At 39.2% G+C, this 19,308-nt stretch overlaps 1 protein-coding gene across 3 annotated transcripts in view; it reads right to left on the reverse strand.

Annotated features, from left to right (window-relative positions):
- Window positions 1-19,308, reverse strand: part of rpgrip1l (RPGRIP1 like) — a 225,429-nt gene that overhangs the window by 30,518 nt on the left and 175,603 nt on the right. For all 3 annotated transcript variants that reach the window (XM_043706988.1, XM_043706986.1, XM_043706987.1), the window contains exons 23-24: window positions 13,960-14,146; window positions 4,958-5,042 (exon numbers count right to left, since the gene is read on the reverse strand). In XM_043706988.1, the coding sequence (XP_043562923.1) occupies window positions 4,958-5,042; window positions 13,960-14,146 (272 nt within the window). The remainder of the gene's footprint in view (window positions 1-4,957; window positions 5,043-13,959; window positions 14,147-19,308) is intronic.

The following is a 19,308-nucleotide window of genomic DNA, read 5'->3' on the forward strand; positions in this document are numbered from 1 at the left end:
TCCTGAAAAACAGACTCTAAAGTCTTAGCAACCACTGATATCAGTCGAATTCATGTTGCTTGTCGTCTGCGTGTGTGGCTACTAAGGATAGCTGGTTGTGGCGTTTTGTGGCTAGTTGATGTTCATGGATGCGGATCGTTAGCTGTCTTCCTGTTTGTCCTTTATAGTGTTTTGTGCAGTCCTTGCATGGGATTTTGTACACTACATTAGTTTTGCTGGGTATCGGGTCCTTTGTTCTGGTGAGTTGTTGTCTGAGGGTGGCAGTTGGTTTGCGTGCTCTTATAAGTCCTAGTGGTCGCAGTAGTCTGGCTGTCAGTTCTGAAATGCTCCTGATGTATGGTAGTGTGGCTAGTCCTTTGGGTTGTTCATGTCCTCGTTCCGTTGTCTTTCCCTTAGGCATCTGTTGATGAAATTGCGAGGGTATCCGTTTTTGGCGAATACCTTGTATACACGCAGACAACAAGCAACATGAATTCGACTGTGACAACACTACCATTATAGGGCAAGCCAAACAATGAACAGCCAGGGAATTCCTAGAAGCATGGCACTCATCCACAAACTCCATCAACAAACACATCGACCTGGACCCAATATACCGGCCACTACAGCGGACAGCTGAAACTGACAACCGGAAGCGGCAGGGACAGGCCACTATAAATGCCGGAGGAAACACCACAGAAGCGCTTCACAGGAGGCTCCCAAGCACTGAGGATGTCACCTAGACAGGGGACGAAATGTTTGCAACAAAAATTTCCAGCTCAGCGAACAGAACCACAACTACATGTGTCCCTGAACTCTCTTCCACTATGAAGACTGATGCAAAGTACCTATTCAATTCCTCCGCCAATTCTTTATTCCTCATTATTACTTCTCCAGCAGTCCATTGTCCACTTTTGCCTTTCTCTTAACATTTCTGGGACATTAGCACCAGTACTGGGAAGGAGGGAGCTGTTCTGATTAGACAAGCTCCACCTGAATTGTGCTGGGACCAGAGTCCTGCGAATCACGTAAGTAGGGCTGTGAATAGGCCTTTAAACTGAATTCTTGCAATATTCTTTTATATTACTCGCTAGTTTACCCTCATATTTTATCTTCTCCTCCGTGTTTGCTTTTTTAAAAAAAATGTTATCCTCTGCCTTCTCGGTAATCTTCACTACACTCAATACTTTTTCTTTTACTTTTGTGCTGCGCCATGACTTCCCTTGTCAACTATGGTTGTCTCATTGTCTCCTTGGCATATTTCTTCTTGCTTGGGATGAATTTCTGCTGTGCCTTCTGAATTACTCTAGAAACTCTTGCCAAAATTGCTCCACTGATGGGCTTCCATCTCATGTCTTTCCAGCTACCTTTACTCAATTGTAGAAATGCTACATCTGTTTTCAGCTTCTTCCTCTCAAACTGCAGTGTGAATTCTGTCATATTATAGCCACACTGCCCTAGGGGTTCCTTCACCTTAAATTCTATTGCTTGTTCTGGAAACTTTAATTATTTCTTTTCAGCCCTCCCCATGTTTAATTTTTGTTTCAATATTTTCCACACAATTGAACCCACATTCCCCGACAATTTAGTGTAAAGGCCTATTCACAACCCGACTTACATTATTCGCCAGGACTCTGGTCCCTGCACGATTCAGGTGGAGCTTGTCTGATCAGAACAGCTCCCTCCTTCCCAGTACTGGTGCTAATGTCCCATGAATTGGAACCTGTGGCTCAGGTAGTAATCCAGAGATTACCACCTTTATGGTTCTGCTTTATAATTTAGCCCCAGGTTGCTCATACTCCCTCAGCAGAACCTCTCTCCTCTTTCTGACTATATCGTTGGTATCTATGTGGACCATGATAGTTGGATCTCTCCCCTTGCACTCCAAATTCCTCTGCAGCCCAGAAGCAAGACACCAGGGAGACAACACAGCTTTCAGAACTCTCCATCCTGGCCACAGAGAACAGTGTCTGTAGAACATGAAGAATATAAAAGAGAAGATACCAAACTATTTACATTTAACACATTTTGAATGTTTTAGAAATATATGATAAAAATACAATCCCCATCTATCTCAACACCATCACTTTACATCACCATCAATTTGCTTCTCCACCACATCAATAGGTTTAAATTCACCCCTTCTTTCAATTCCTAGTCTTTAAAGTGTGATAGCCTCTTCCTTGATTATTGCCACGACTGAGCTTCGACTTATTCTGCTTTGAATAATCTCTTCAGAGTTCGAACTAAACATTTCTGTTCTGAAACTTTCAAACTAAAATATTTACAGATATTCAATGTCTAATTTTTCTGAACTATCTCCTTTCTCTAGGAGAAACTGTTTCATATATCTCACATCAAGCAAGATTTGTGGAAACTGAAAAACAAAAGCTTTTTAAGTTTTGGGTTTTTCCTGAGGCAAAAGAAAATCCTGATTCTTCTAAGTGAAGGTAAGTTAACGCTATCAATGTATATTTTGTCTGCTGATAAAACTCTCTGAAACAAAACATTCCCATGACCAAAACAGGGACTCTCTTTGTTATACTGGTTTAAAGTAAAATAATGGCGCCAGAAATATTGATACATGAATCATTAAACCACTTCACACTGATGGACCAAAACCCATCTGCTACTAATTCAAAATCCAGACTCTAAAATTAATGACATTGACATTTATATATAAGTTACACACCTTATATCATATAGATTCTAAACAAACTTGTCACATCATGTAACAAAGGTAATCTAAGGGGTGGAAGCATTTGGCCTCTCATGCACCATTTGGTGGCTTGGAGTCAACTGTCAGATGGAGTGGGAGCATTTCCACCTTTATCTGTGACAGGAAAGCACACAGACAGTCTTATTAGTCTATCAAATGAGGCCTTTAAATCGGCAATTACACTGGTCCCCCTTTATACCCGCGGGGGATACGTTCCAAGACCTACCAAGGAAACCCTAAACCATGGATGGGAGCAAACCCATTCATTTAAATGGGAAATTTACCTTCCTGGCAGACCCCTTGTCCCTGGTTCTGGAAGCTTCCCAATAATATGTTTGGGCCACGGTAAATGATTCCACGGAAAATGAGTCCGCGGATATGGGGGTCGCCCTGTACTGCATACTTAAGGGCCTTACCCATTATTGTTGGTGTTAATCCACTGCAGGCAGGGAACTCACCCTACAGGGAGACTGGCAAATAAACATGGCTTATTTACTTGGGGATCCCCATTCTAAGTGATTAAAGACTTAACAGTAATCTAGGTTTGTTCAATACATTGCATAAGTTGTACGACACTTTGATCTTTTACTATAAACTCTGTGTCCTATGATCCTGCCCACTAGCTACCTGATGAAGAAGCAGCGCTCCAAAAGCTTATACTTTCAAATAACCTGTTGGACTATAACCTGGTGTTGTGTGATTTTTAACTACTTCCTTCATGGCACTGCTGTTTTATATATCTGCTGTTCTCAGATTAGCCAGCAGCTGTTGGTGCTTGGATCTTTTATCCCCAAGGTCCTTGATCCTCAGGAAAAGTCTATCACTGGTGTGTCAGGTACATGAATCGCACGAGATGGGGTGTGCCTTTCTGAAAAAGGTAACACAGGATACTCATCAGCTCTCTAGCCTTTGGTCAAGATGCTCATCACCTTCTGTTCATGTTTATTCACTCATGGGATGTGAGCATTGCTGGCGGGGCCAGCATTTAATATCTATGTGTAATGGTCCTTGAGAAGGTGGCAATGAGCTGCCTTCTTGGATTGCTGCAATCCACATGCTGTGAGTTGATCTACGATGCCAGTTGGGGGGGAATTCCAAGATTTTTATCCAGAGGAAATGAAGGAATGGTTATATATTTCCAAGTCAGGATGGTGAGTGGCTTGGAGGGGATCTTGCTTGGCTTTTGAAGGTACTAAGGACCTTTTGTGAATTTTTGCAGTGTATCTTGTAGATAGTATACACTGCAGCTTCTGAGTGGTGGTGGTGGAGGGGGTGGAAGTTTGTGGATATGATGACATTCAAATGCTTTGTCCTGGACAGTGTCAAGCTTCTTAAATATTGTTGAAGCTGCACCCATCCAGGTAAGTGGGGAGTATTCCATCACACTCCTGACATGTGCCTTGTAGATATGGACTGGCTTTGGGGAGTCAGGAAGTGAGTTACTCATCGCAGTTTTCCTCACCTCTGACCAGCTGTTATAGTCACTGTGTTTAAATGGTGTGTTCAGTTGAGTTTCTGGACAAAGGTAATCCTAAGGATATTGATAATGGGGGATTCATTGATGGTAATATCATTGAATATCAAGAAGTGGTAGTTAGATTGCCTCTTATTGGAGATGATCATAGCCTGGCATTTGTTCAAATGTTATGTGCCACTTGTCAGCCCAAACTTGGACATTGTCCAGGTCTTGTGTACCTGAACATGGACAACTTCAGTATTTGAGGAGTTGCAAAAGGAATATTATGCAAATATCGACAAACATACCAACTTTTGACTTTATGATGGAGGGAAGGTTATTGATGAAGCAGCTGAAGATGGTTGGCCCTAGGACACTACCCTGAGGAACTTCTGCAGAGATGTCCTGGGAGGTGAAATGACTGATCTCCAAAATCACAACCATCTTCCTATGTACCAGGCATGATATGTGCACCTGATATGTGCAATGACTTTAGCAGCTATTTATCTGTCTAGAACAGCAGCTAGAGGTAAGAAAATGGACTCAATAAAAAAGTTAAAGTTTTGTGAATATTTATTGTATGGAATATAAATAGAAACAGGGAGTGATTCATTTGATGCAAGTCATTTTATTTTTTACTTTAATTCCTTGAAAAGAATTGTATTTATTTAAATTGTTCAGAACAATGAATAGTGTGCATCATTCAGTATTAAATAATATAAAGCACTTTCAGATGATGCATGGCAAATATTGATACTTACATCCAGAAGTCATTGGTATCATAAACTACCATCAATATTTACCTCTCGAGGTTTAACTCCAATCCCTGGAGTACTGACCAAAGGAACTGCCTCCTTTGCTGGTTATTTTCTTGATCCACATAGATCACTGCCAAGAAAACATATGCACAGTTATTTGATGCAAACTGAAATCAACACTTACATTCCATAGAATACAGACAGTAGTGGTGGAAGAGTGGTCTTTGAAATGGAGATCAGTAACTAGTATTTTTCTACAAGGATCAGTGCTGGGATCTTTGTAATATATTCAGATAATTCTTCGATAACGCAATGGTTGCGTTCCTGTGCAACCCTGCATTATAGAAAAATTGCGTTTTAGAAAGAGCACTTAAAGTGTTGGTGATGTAATTGCGTTACAGCCAACACATTTTAAAATTTTGCACTTTAGAAACAGTGTCCACAATTCGTTAATTGCGTTACAGTGAATTCGGGTTAACAAAATGCGCGCTATACCAGAACGACCTATATAAATGATCTGGAGAAAAATGTAGGTATTCTGATTAGTAAGGTTGCAGATGACACCAAAATTAGTGGAGTTGCACTAATGAGGAGGATTGTCAAAGGAAACAATGGGATATAGATATATTGCAGATTTGGGCAGAGAAATGGCAGATGGAATTTAATCTGGACAAATGCAAGGTAATGCATTTTGGAAGATCAAATTTGGGTGCGAATTATACAATAAATGGCAAATCCCTTTGGAGCACTGATATACAGAGGGATCTCGGCATACAGGTCCACAGATCCCTGAAAGTGGCAACACAGGTTAATAAGGTGGTCAAGAAGCCATATAGAACACATGCCTCTTTCGGCAAGGGCTTCAAATATAAAAGTTGGCAAGTTATGTTACAGCCCTACAAAACATGAGTTAGGCCTTATTTGGAAGACTACGTGCAGTTCTGGTTGCCACCTTACAGAAGTACACAGACGTTTTGGAGACAGTGCAGAGAAGATTTACCAGTATGTTAAAGGAGGGTTTTACTTATGAGGAGAGGTTTGATAAACAAGGATTGTTTTCACTGGAAAGAGATTGAGGGATGACCTGATAGAGGTCTACAAAATTATGAGAGGCACATGGTGTATAATAAGTGGCTGTTTTCCCAGGGTGGTAAGGTCAACCATAAGAGGGCACAGGTTCAACATGAGAGGGGGAGAGTTTAGGGGAAAAGTGGAGAGAAAATTTTTCACACAGAGGATGGTGGGTACCTGCAACACATTGGAGGAGGTTGTGGAATCAGGCAGATTAGCAACGTTTAAGGCGTATCTTGACAGAATTATAAATGGGAAGCGAGCAGAAGGATAGTGTAGTGAGTGGAACCAGGTGATCTTATTGACTATGAGATCCTTGAATGGGGTTGTTAACCTGGACCAATCGGGAGCCCTGGCTGACAGATATAAACAGGGGATTAAGAGAATCCCATGAATTCAGGGACTGATTCCAAGCTGGCTGGTCACAGCCAGTGTAAAGTGTATATGTAAATAAAGGGTGACTAGGTGACAGGATACTGGCCTCTGCGCAGTTATTTCAGATAGAAACCTTGCATGGAAAAGAAGTAGCAGGTCTAAATAAGGACTATGAATTGGTGCAGACTTAGTGAGTTGATGGCCAGTTCCTGTGCTTTATTGTCTTGTATTTAGGAAAATATAAAAGCAGGTCTCAATTTCTTTGCCATTCCCTACCTAGCAAGAGATAGCAAGCTGAAAAGGTATAGTCATATTAAATGTGGGATCACATGTCACATTGGTGGCAGTTTTATATGCACGCTGTCAAAAAATGATACAGGCAATGTTTGACTGTGCCACATAACTGTCACTTTCTGTTAATGGCACTGGCAGCGTCAAATGGAAAAGCAGGCACCATTTATTGCTGTATATTTAACTGGATTTACTGCATGTTCTTTCACCCATGGAACTGGTGATAATGATAATATATGGCAGTGTAGCTGTCCTTCCTGACATTGCAAGTAATTTAATCCTCCACATCTGCCACAACTCTGCTTTGACAGAGGTGTAGCATTATGCACTAACTAAAGCTTACAGCGTGGCATTTTGTCAGAACTAGGAACAATTCAGTACTGCAGTATTAACCAGTATTGCCACAAACTCATTGGTGTGCTTCTTATTTAATTTCTAATTACTACAAGGTTATTTGACAAAAAAAAAGTTAAATGTGGGACACCCTTCTAAATATAGTATTCGTGCAAAAGAATCAGAATAAAACTAGACCTTTTGTTTTAAGGAATATCACAAAGTTCAGTTAATTCTGTTGGGCAAATATGCTTTATGACTTGCTGTCATCATAATTTAGTTACATTATTTTAGAATAATGTTGACAATCATCAATTATTAGAAGCAGGACTGCATTTCCTTACATGCCAAGAGGATGTTGATAGTATAATTGGCCTTAGTTCCAATATGTGTCTTTGGTAGGTAAAGATGGTGAATCACAGGGAAAGGTATACATGCCATTATTTGTAGTGATTTTTTTTGGTTTTCTAAATGTTCTCAGTAGGAAACTTTATGATAACGATTTTCTTTGATAAAATACACCACAAAGACTATGGGATAAAAAAATGCCATGTCTGTTTAGGTTTTTTTAGAAAGAATCCAATCAAAATTTTCTAGAATACTTAGTCTGGAGTTTATGAGCCAGATTTCAGTACCATCTACAACCAAAAAAGTTTGTTATGTTAAAAATGATCCTACATGTTGCAGAAAAAAAACCTGATAACTGAACATTTACAGTTTTAGCTATATCTTATATCAGAAATTTGTATTCTCAAAAAAAAAGGTAGAGTTTGCATTTGTAATAGTTACATTGCTCAACGTGGCCAATATCTAAATAGTATCACCACTCCTTGGGGTTGGTCATTGTAGGTAGAAATCCTGATGAGCATAATAATCACACAAATGATTCCTCCACTTATTTTACATTTTTGTACGCATTGTTTTCATGTGAACATAACCAAGTTATTTTAACTTCACAAATTTGACTGTTTGCCGTACATTGCAAATTGAGATACTACCTTAAGAAATGTATATATAAAACACAAAATGCATTACTGTCTCCTGTTGCCCATTTGATAGGAATATGTTCAAGTATACTGGGATAACTTCCATGCTAATTTTCCTTCCCTGTGGTGGTATCTACCTACTATCTAATTTTGAACATAAGGGTGAAAATGGCACCAAGTTTATAGTTACTGTTATGCCTATTTGTGCATTTAATAGATACATTCAACATTCTATAGTGAAGATGACTTTGGGTGAGTCAAATAAAAGGCTTGTACATGAGTACAGATGCCCTCCTATCAGCAACCTAAAAGTTTCAATTCAAATGCACAACTACATACATTTCTCTCTTCACATAGGCATGTGATTGATTGCCTTCCTCCTTCCACTGTGGCACAGTCCTGAGGCTTGATACTGCTATTAATCACTGGCCTCCCATTTTACAGTTCACAGGGGCTGGAAATATAACTGGGGCTCTGCAAAATTTCTGTAGTAGAAAGCAGGCCCCATATTCCAGACAGAAATGTCTTCAAACTGAAAGTCTGGGCCAAGGTGTCCCAAAAAGGATAAGCTTTATATAGAAGGAAAAACCAACAAAATCTGCAAGTGATGCATGTTGGTCTGACCTAACTTGTATACCTCAAAATGGAGCTCCAGGCCAGTTTCAAACAATACTGGTTCTCCCTCTGGGTTTGAAAACTCAGAAAACTTTGTTTCCATGATCAAGGCATTTATAGAGGTCTCCTAAAACTGTACACAAGGAGACGAAGGTGATAACTTGGACTGAAGAAATGGTGACTATTTTCTTTGGTGATGAGGACTGTTAAAGCTCTTAGTCCAAGAGTAGGTGCTGGAAAAGCACAGCCAGTCAGGCAGCATCTGAGGAGCAAGAGAATTGACATTTCAGGCAGAAGCCCTTCATCAGGAATGCTTAGCCTTTAGAGGTCTTAAGTAATATTTGTGCAACACATTTATACTTGTGGGGGAAAATGGGCCATAACAAGGGCTATAAGAGTACATGGGCTGAACATGCACCAGAAGTATACAGAAGAGGTGAATCATGTAGTGTTCAACGCTGTCTGGATCATTGTTCTGGCAGCATTTGTCACAGCATGTGTCAACATTTGTAGCGTTGTACAGCAAAACCACCAGCCATCCAATATCAGAGTCCTGAATTGGAAACTCAGAATACCGTCATGCAAGTTCAGACTGCTGCTATCAGGGCTGTAGATAACAGTGTGCAAAAAAGGCATGCAGATATGAAAGCAGCCCAGCACCCTATCCTCCAGCAGCTTCAGGCACTCAAAACTACAAAGGCTACAGGTGCTGACAACATTCTAGTAATAGTACTAGCAATTTATATTCCAAAGCAAGTTGTGTTCTTAGACCAGCTGTTCCAGTGCAGCATACTGACACCTACTTAGCAGTGTGGAAAATTACCCAAGTATGCCGACTTCACAAAAAACAAGACTACAACATAATAAATTACTGTTACATCAGTCTACCCTCAATCACAAATATGAGACCATGGGATATAAAATCAGAATTAGGCTATTCGGCCAATCATGGTTGATATATTTCTCAACTCCATCCTCCTGCCTTCTCCTGGTAACGCTTGATCCCCTCACTAATCAAGAACCTGTCTATCACTGTCTTAAATACACCCAATGACTTGTCTTGCACAGCCTTCTGTGGCAATGAGTTTCAATGTTTAAGTGCCTTGTGGCAGAACATATTCCTCCTCATCTCAGCTCTAAAGATTTTTTTCTTATACTCAGAGGCTAACCCTCAGGTCTTAGTCTCTCCTACTGGTGGAAACATTTTTCAAACACCCACACTATCAGTGCATCTCAGTATTATCTAAGTTTCAATGAGATCTCCTCTCATCCTTCTAAAATCCATCCTGTCCAGAGTCCTCGACTATTCCTTATATGACAAGCCCTTCATCCCAGGATCGTTCTTGTAATCATCCTTTGGACCCTATTCAATACCATTATATTCTTCCTGAGATATGGGGTCTAATACAGCTTCCAATATTCCAGGCCAGAGCTTTATACAGCCTCAGCAGTACACCTCTGCTCTTGAGTTCTAGCCTTGCCTTCCTAACTGCCAACTGAATCTGCATGTTAACCTTAAAAGAATTGTGACTGGGACTCCTGTGTTCCTATGTACTTTAGATTTCTGAAGCTTTTCCAAATTTAGAAAATAATCAACACCTCTATTCTACCCACGAAAGTGCGTGGCCTCACATTTTTCTGCATTGTATTACATCGCCAATACTCTTTTCACTCTCCTAGTCTGTCTTAACCCCACTCATTCAGGTTGCTTCTATTGTTTCAACATTAAAAAAAACCTAGGCTTCACAAATTGTTTATTTTACGAGCTTTGAAGCAGACATCTTAGTACCTCTGTCTCAACTTTTCTTCATTTTAAAAAAAGGGATAAAATATACACCTTAAAGCCAAAGTATCATCACAATAATACCTGAGATAGTGTATGTTTTATTAACTTTCCACTCAACCTGTCCTGCTGTCTTCAAGGACTCACATATATACACACCCAGTCCTTCCGCTCTTGCACTTGACCGTTATTTTATTATTTGTACATTATGTTACTATGCTCATTTATCTCCCATGATCAGTTAAACTAGCATTGGCCTATAAAAAGAGAAATTGTTGCACCAAATCATAGTGCAGATCTGGCAGTTAGTGACACAAGCTTTTTGGAAATACTTGTTCGTTGCTATCGTGAAATCTGTTGCTAGAAGGACAGAGTGAGGCAATATACTCAGGCTTAAATTTAAGCCTGCATTAAAAGAAATGAAATTTCATGTTTTAATGTACCAAAATGTTTGATTTCAGACTGTATTTGGGGCAACTTCAGAAAAGTTAAACACTTCAGTTCTTCAGGAACTCATCCTCAGACTAAGTCTGTATGAAAACTTGTATGTTTGGAACCTGTTTTGCTTTGGTGAGTTGGCTAGGAAGGTAACAAGTTTATAGAAGAATGTGCATGCTCAAGAAAAATTGGGTTACATATCGCCATTCACTACTTCCTGTCAATACAGTTTGCGCAGTTATGCTCTTAGTGTACCTTGGCAGATAGGGCAAGAAACTCAACTGTTGCTTTTGAGCTTAGTACAGTTATGAATCAGATAATCTAAGGGTGAATGACATCATGATAAAACTCATCCTCTGCAACCTCGGTCATCCTTTACATGATTGTGCCCAGAACTGCACAGATGATGGTTAAATCAGTTCAACAAATTTATCAGCTATAGAAAATGCATCTTATATTCCAAACCTCAACATACAATAGGAGGCACAAGTTCATAATACTTTTTTGGCTTTTAGTACTCTTTAAATCACAGCTTTGTCTGGAAAATGTCCCTTGTGTACAGATATTCAAATGCAGCTGAGTGCGTGATGAATTCAAATGTAACAAAATATGATTTATCGTCTGGTGTAAAAACTCTCCTAACCTGTCTGTGTTACCAGCCACTATGATCTGTTGTAATATCACTTCTGTGTTTGTGCAAAATTGGCGCAAATACAACAAAATTAACAATCTAACTCTGTAGCACTCATTGGAATATGAAATGAGTCTACAATCACTCCAAAAATTGGCACACGGCTAGCATAACTTAAATCCAGTGTAAAGCTCCTGTTTGAAAGTGTACACCATAAACAAATCAAATCCATTTCATTTTATGTGATTTACCTGTCGGGTCTTTGAAAACCACACCCGGATCTTCTAGTCAGTATGCACTTCCACTGCCTGTGAAAACTTTAATGAGCAGATATTTTTCTGATTTTTTAAACAGGATCTCTAATGCTGGCTGCAACGCAGGTGTCCCCATGGAAGAGTGATTATTGTGGGAGAAAATGGACAAAGAACTACTATTTTTGGTACACATTTGAAGATTTCAAGACTTTCAGTCGGTTACTGAGTGGATCAGCGATGAGTTTGAGACTGGGTAGGTGAGTGAGTTGGTGGCTGTGTGTGTATGTATGTATGTATAGTGGGGTGGTGGGTGGATGAATGGGTGTGTGTAGGAAGGCGGATGATTGAGTGAATGGGTAGCTGGGTGATTGATTGGATTCTCAGGTGGAGATAGACATTTTGAGGAGTAGTCAGTGCAGGGTGTAGTTGGGCGAGTTGGGGGCTAATGTGTTGTTGAAGTGGATAGTTATGTGGGAGGATAGCTAGATGGAGGAGTAATTGGGTGCATAGTCGTGTGGTAATTGTGAGGTGGTACTTGACGGGAAGGGATGGTCAGGCTTCAGGTTGGGGTGGTTCGTTAATTTGATGCCGAATAGGTTAGTGGAGGGGCTGAAGACTGGGGGAGATTGATTGTGGTCCTCAGTTCAGTTATTTGAGCTAATCACTGAGCTACGTCAGGTATTAACCAGCCTATTCTCCGAGTATCATTTGGCTAAGTCCTGCTTATGTCCCAAACCTCTGACACTGTGCTCAGTTTAGAAACATTTGCAAGGCATCCTTGCCAGTGAAAATGAATTTATCGGAATTTAAACTTGTGTACACTGCAGGACTTCAATGAGGGTTCTAACTTGCATCACCCAATTCAAGTCCAGATTTTCATGATGTGGATACCATAAGATTTGGGCGATTATCAGGGAAATTCTTTGGAACTGCTCCCACTCTGCCATGAGCAGAGTTTCCACCACATTTTCAGCAATATAATGTTATGGAGTGAGAGCATCTTTAAGTAATTTGCTGAGCACTGAAACTCTTTTAGTCAGGCAACTTATTTCTGCTTTAGATGTGTAAACGTATGCAATGCAGAACCTCATTCTGACTGAACTCTCTCTTAAAAATGAGCACACTGCAGCAAAGTTTGGACTGCAATGCATATATCAGAATCTTATGTACCAATCCAGGGTGTAGCACAATGCAGTCTGACAAGATTTAATCTGAGGCATCTCAATACATTAAACAAGCACAAACAAAAAACTAAAAAATTAATTGAAGTATCTTGAACTGTAAAAGATCTGAAGTTTGTCAGAATAGAATATTTAACAACTTTAATTGTAGGCAACTTGTCCGAGGTGTAAACTTGTTAAAAGACTTTTCTCGGTACATTATGCCCAAGTAAGTTAAAACCAACTTATTTCTTCAAGTTCACGTGTTAATTAGTTCCATTAATCAGTAATGGAAATCTGTTTTCACATTAAAAATAAATTATTTTAGTACATAATTTTTTTTTTGGTTCATCCTTATTATGACTGTCTAAAAATGTGGGTGAAAGTGAGGACAGAAGATGCTGGAGATCAGAGTCAAAATTACTGTGGTGTTGGAAAAGCACAGTAGGTCAGGCAGCACCCGAGGAGCAGGAAAATCGACGTTTTGGGCAAAAACCCTTAATCAGGAATGATGAAGGGCAAAAGCGTTGATTTTCCTGCTCTTTGGATGCTGCCTAACCTGCTGTGCTTTTCCAGTCCCACTCTAGTCTTGTCTAAAAATGTGAACTACTGAGGCAATTTCCTATTGTAGTTTAATGTTATTCAATCAATATAATGAATGAACTACAAAGATGATCAAAAATGTGCTTAATGATGAGTATAATTTGGTTTACTGATTCATGTTGTTAAAAGAATGTGGAGCAGTTCCAAATAATTATATAACATTTCAACAATCATTTTAAAAAGCTTTTTCAGACCACTCATAAAAGGTGCTTGCTGTCAAGGAATAATTTAATAGAATTAATGAGAGTGAAAAGATTGCGGGATCTATCATTTACCAAAGCTTAAATCCAGTGCTGATATTTTCGATTTACAAGGTTTTTAAAAAATTCTGTTAAATATCATGGAAATTTAAAAACTGTACAATTTTATTCCCAACAGGTAGCTAAATGAAACAGTTTTAAACTGGAAGTTAATATTCGCTTCCGTCATAAATGGTTCATATGCAAGCCTTAGAGACATCACATTCAGATACCCCATGTAACCTATTTCAACTTCTAATGTCATTACCATTGCTGTGATTGTAATAGATCCATTGTCCATTGTATGGCTTTGGAAGAGACATTGGCGTTTCCTCAGCTGGCAAATTGTAGAACCTGTATTCAACAAACAATCGTTGAATAGTTTCATCGTTCAGGATTTGAGTATCTTCGTTCAGAGTGAGAGATACAATCTCAATCCGGATCTTTTCTGACGGCTGTAAGTTTTTAAAACATAAAAGATGAAGTAAGTTACAAAGTTATCGAAATTTCAGTGAGTGGATGTCTCATCCTGTAAAATGACTTGAGGCATTCTAGTGAAAAGTTAATTTTCTACTTATTACCTTTAGGACCCATGAAATGTACATTAAACCAAGAATCTTCTTCGTTCATTATGTATTTTCAGGTACTTTTACAGCAAACCTAAATCTGAATATTTCAAGAAGTCTGTTTTATTATTCAGTAGATTCATGGAAATTTTACAAAGATGACAAGAAAATTACGCACTATTCTGTCTCTGTTAATACAGGTACAAGGCTTCATCTGGAAATATTACTAGGATTAGCATGACATGATGAAATATTTAGTGGATTTTTTTTTTCTTTAAACCTAATAAATCAAATGACTGCCAAGTGTCATTAAAGTGATGGCCTTTGAGTTGAATAAGCTTTTCATATTCAAATTAGAAATAAAAAAAGACATAGAAGCAATGAAAGGTTTAGCAAATAACCCAAATAATCCAGAGCTCAGCTACTAAGAATGATAGTGGTGTTAAATTTTATCCTAATAACATATTTATACATAGTAATCCATTTAGCCACTAGGTTAGTCTGACATGACAATTTGTTGGCAAGAAAAATAAGAACAAGTGTAAAAAAGAACTATCATTATTTTGACCATCCAAAGCCAGTGGAGTACTTTTCAAGTGTAACCTCTTAAGATTTAAGGAAATAAAGAAACTAAAATACACAGAGGATCCGTAAACAGCAAGTAGGTAAACTACTAGATAGTCTGTTTTTGTAATGCTGGAGGAGGGACAAATACGGGTCAGACTATCAAGAGAAGTGCCTTGCTTTTCTTTGAATAATAACATGGAAATGATTATATAAACTGGAATGGGATGATGGGGTTGAGCTTTAATTTCTTCTCCAAAAGCTGGCATCTCTGACAGTGACCAATCTTTCGGCACCTCACGTATGTGTTAGCATGCCATTCTACAATTTGTAATTTGAACCCACAAATGACAGGTTCAAACAAGAGAACTGTGTTGAGACTGACATCAAAAAAACCTAACAAAAAGAAGTGGAAGATAATTCAGCACAATAAAAATATTACTATAATTCAACTTATAAATATCTATGACAACTTTTTAGAATATTCTGTTGATTTTTACACTTAATGAAGTATGTGCCTAACAAATGCAGAAATCCATGGCAATGCAAATGAATCTCCAAACCAGGATTCAGCACACAAAATTTGTTAAGTTTCTCATTGCAAATATGATCAGATTCATCTATTTGCATATTGGTTTCTAGTGTATTCACCAACTGTGTGGAATGAACCCCAGCCATCAGTATCAGATGTATACTATTTTAGCCCTCTTTATTAAGCTAAGCTGTTTGATCCATTACCAACAGTATCCTGAAGGGTCTTGTGGTCACTGGCTGAAGAAGCCCTTGGTTCAAGACCCACCTGTTCCAGAGGTGTGTCACAAAATATCTAAACAAATTGACTAAAAATATTAAGTGTCCTGCTGTACTCTGGACATGCCTAACACAGACATTCAGGCTGTGGTGGTAACTGATTCATAGCACTGCAAAAAACTCAAAACACAGAAATAGGTCATGAGCACAAGCAGTGCTCAATGGTATTTACCCTCTTTGTGCAATGTAGTTCCAATTGGATTTATCTCGCCTGTTCATATATCCATTCAACCCCTTTTCTTTATGCAGGTGTCCAATCTAAATTTGAATGCTGACATAATTTCTGCCTTAAAGAGCAACTTTTGAAGTGAATTCCACAGCCTCACAATTCATTGTGTAAAACTGTTTCTCTTTATATCACAAATCTTTGGTTTAATATTGTACCTATGGCCTGTCATTCTAGATGCATCACCTATTTGAGCCAGAAATTGTGTTGCACCACTTGTAAAGCCTCTACGCGAATCCCAAAATTGAACATAGGTCAGGTACAGGGAAATACAGCACTGTTAGATACACAACAGCACTTACACTGGAGTGTCAGCAAAGATAATACTGAAGCATTTGCATTCTTTCAGAAGACATAAGTCGATGATTATCTTGACGTCCACTTGCGGTTCACAACTATATTCTTGCCAGTTCAGTTCACTCCACTTGATATTAATAAGCAAATGAACACTGGTTCTCTGGAACTAGATGTGGCCATAGCCAAACTTTTAAAGTTGAGTTACAACACTGGCACCCACTTAAAATGTGGAAAATTACTTGGGTCCTTAAAAAGCCAATTACTACTCGTCAGCGTTCAAGGGAAAGACAAATGACATAGTGGTATTATCAGTGGACTTGCATCCGAGGCCTCATCTGGTTCACTTATGGTTCTTTAGGGAGGAAATCTGACAACTTTACCCGGTATTGGACTCCAGGTTCACAGCAACGTTCGAAACTCAACCTCTCACAAGGGTTCAAGAGTGTGGTGCTGAAAAGCACAGCTGGTCAGGTAGCATCCGAGGAGCAAGAGATTCGATGTTTCGAGCATAATCCCTTCAGCAGGAATGAGCTCATATTGATTCTCCTGCTCCTCGGATGCTGCCTGACTGGCTTTACTTTTCCAGCGCCACACTCTTCGACTCTGTTCTCCAGCATCTGCAGTCCTCACTTTCTCCTTCTCAAAAGGAACGTTGATTCAATTTTTAAAAAAGTCTACTCTGAGTTATCAGCAAAGTGACAAAGTGCTGTTAACTGCACTATCAAGCAGCGATTACTTATCAACCACATATTCAGTCTGGAATACACCAGGGCCATTCAGCTCCAGAATGTCCAAACTGATCCAAACAAGAACAAATGAGCTGAATTAGTGAAGTGACATGAAAGAGAGAGACCCAACAGCAAGGCAACATTTGATTGAGTGTTGCATCAAGGATCTCCGAAAGATGTAAATAAGAATCAGGCAGAAAACTCGCCACTTGTTGAAGTCAAACCAAACAGAAAGGCAGTTATAGTTACTGGAGATCAATCATCTCAGACCCATGACAAGTTGCTGAGGGCAGTGTCCTCAGCTCAACCATCTTCAGTTGTGTCAATAATAACTTCTCCAACATGAGGTCAAAATTGAGGATGTTCCTGCTTCCTGCACTTTTTAAAGCACCGTTTGGAGGAGACCCTTCAGTTCATTATGCCCATGCTGACTCTCTGTAGGAGCAAATCACCTTTACTGTAAACTTTTCAAATCTTTTTCTTTATAGGGAATAGTTGAATTTCCTTTTGAATGCCATGATGGGACCAGCCGTCATAACACTCTCCGGCAATGCATCCACAGCTTAATACCTTGCTGTGAAGTAAAGGTTTTCCTTGTGTCAGCTCATTCATTATCTTGCCAATTATCTTAAACCCACTAGCTCTCTATCCTTCCACTATAGCAACAGTTTCTTCTATCTGATCTACAGAATTCCCATCATGATTTTGAATACCTCAATCAAATCTTCTCTTAACATTTCTTCTCCAAGTCTCAGTTTCTCTTATCCATCTATATAGCTTAATAATATCCTCATCAGTAGAACCACTGTAGAAAGGTGTAGTCTGCACTCATTTTAATGAATATTAATGTTTTATTCATGTAACTATTTACAAGGCATGGGAAGACGCCACTTCCTGATGGAATTCCAGAAAGGTCCTTCTCTATAACTGGGGTCTGTGCCTGCAAGGGTACAGAAACATGTCTTCTCCTGCCACATGAGGGGATAAAGTTCCGGAACAGAATCTATAAGACTTTCCTGCTTTGTACTGTAGATGGCACACCGGATGGCCAAGTGGGTGATTTCTCCATCTGTTTCTAAGCCTTTCCTTGTGCTCATTCTCTTTCTGTTGCTTCTCTTTGATAATCTGGTGTGATAATGTCTTGCTTCTCTTTGATAATCTGGTGTGAACTGAGTTGAAGAGTTTTGATCTCTCTATCAACAGTGACCTTTTTAAACTGGCAAGCATCACTCACGCATTGCAGGTGAAAGTTTGTCTCAATGAACAAATCACAGCATTTATTTAGTTTTGGTCTTATGACAGAGAGACATTTTTGCTCCAATGTATGTATCTCTGATGTGTCAGTTGGTTAAAAATGCTGCTGGGCTGTAGAGGATTTCTAAAACCTGCTATAGGCTATTGTTCTTTAGCTTCCAAGGCTGGGTTGTATTAATATAGTTTAGATAATAGTTTAGATTTTAGTTGAGCAGTCTCTGTAGTTAATAAGGTTTCTGCAATTCTTGTTTAACTTTGATCCATTTGAGTTCTTTTCCATTTTCAACCTTAATCTTCACCAGTCTTCTATTTCTCAAGAAACTCTGTGGTTTGGTTGTTGTTGTTTTCTCCTAAGAGAAATTTTCAGTGCTTCCCTAAGTTGCTGATAGGTTTCAGCAGTAGACTGTTGATGGCTTTACTGTACAGTAACAATTTTTGAACTTTCAACATGAGCATAATCCGATCTGGGTTGAAATCTCCCTTTTATGTTGGAATGCCTTTTCTGAGTTACTGAGTCGAACTATTACATCTCCTAAGGACAATGTCTCTTCGTTCTTTATAACATCTACCTCTTAGGTAGCTGCAGACTGAGTGGTTCATTTTTAAATCTCCGTTTCGGGCTTTTACTGCTCCTCAGATGCTGCCTGAACTGCTGTGCTTTTCCAGCACCTCTAATCCAGAATCTGGTTTCCAGCATCTGCAGTCATTGTTTTTACCATTTTAAAATCTGTCTTGCTGTGAATTGAAACTTCAGCAAACAACTGGGTATTAATGACTGGGCATATCTGATGCTAATGTGAGTTTTCCCACCATACATGGTGGAACAGTAATGGCTGGAGATGCACCCTCTACTTTTAATGAGTTCTATTTTTCCGATTTCTTAATTGCTCTCAGATTAATAAAGTGGACCAAGTCAAAGTCAGTGGGCTGACTCCAGGTTAGTCCTCTATACCATCAGATATCCAGGTTACAGAGGAGGAAGTGCTGGATGCCTTGAAACGGTTAAAGGTGGATAAATCCCCAGGACCTGATCAGGTGTACCCGAGAACTCTGTGGGAAGCTAGAGAAGTGATTGCTGGGCCTCTTGCTGAGATATTTGTATCATCGATAGTCACAGGTAAAGTGGCAGAAGACTGGAGGGTGGCAAACATGATGCCACTGTTTAAGAAGGG

Source organism: Chiloscyllium plagiosum, chromosome 17 (genome assembly GCF_004010195.1).
Source record: "Chiloscyllium plagiosum isolate BGI_BamShark_2017 chromosome 17, ASM401019v2, whole genome shotgun sequence".
Lineage (NCBI taxonomy): Eukaryota > Metazoa > Chordata > Chondrichthyes > Orectolobiformes > Hemiscylliidae > Chiloscyllium > Chiloscyllium plagiosum.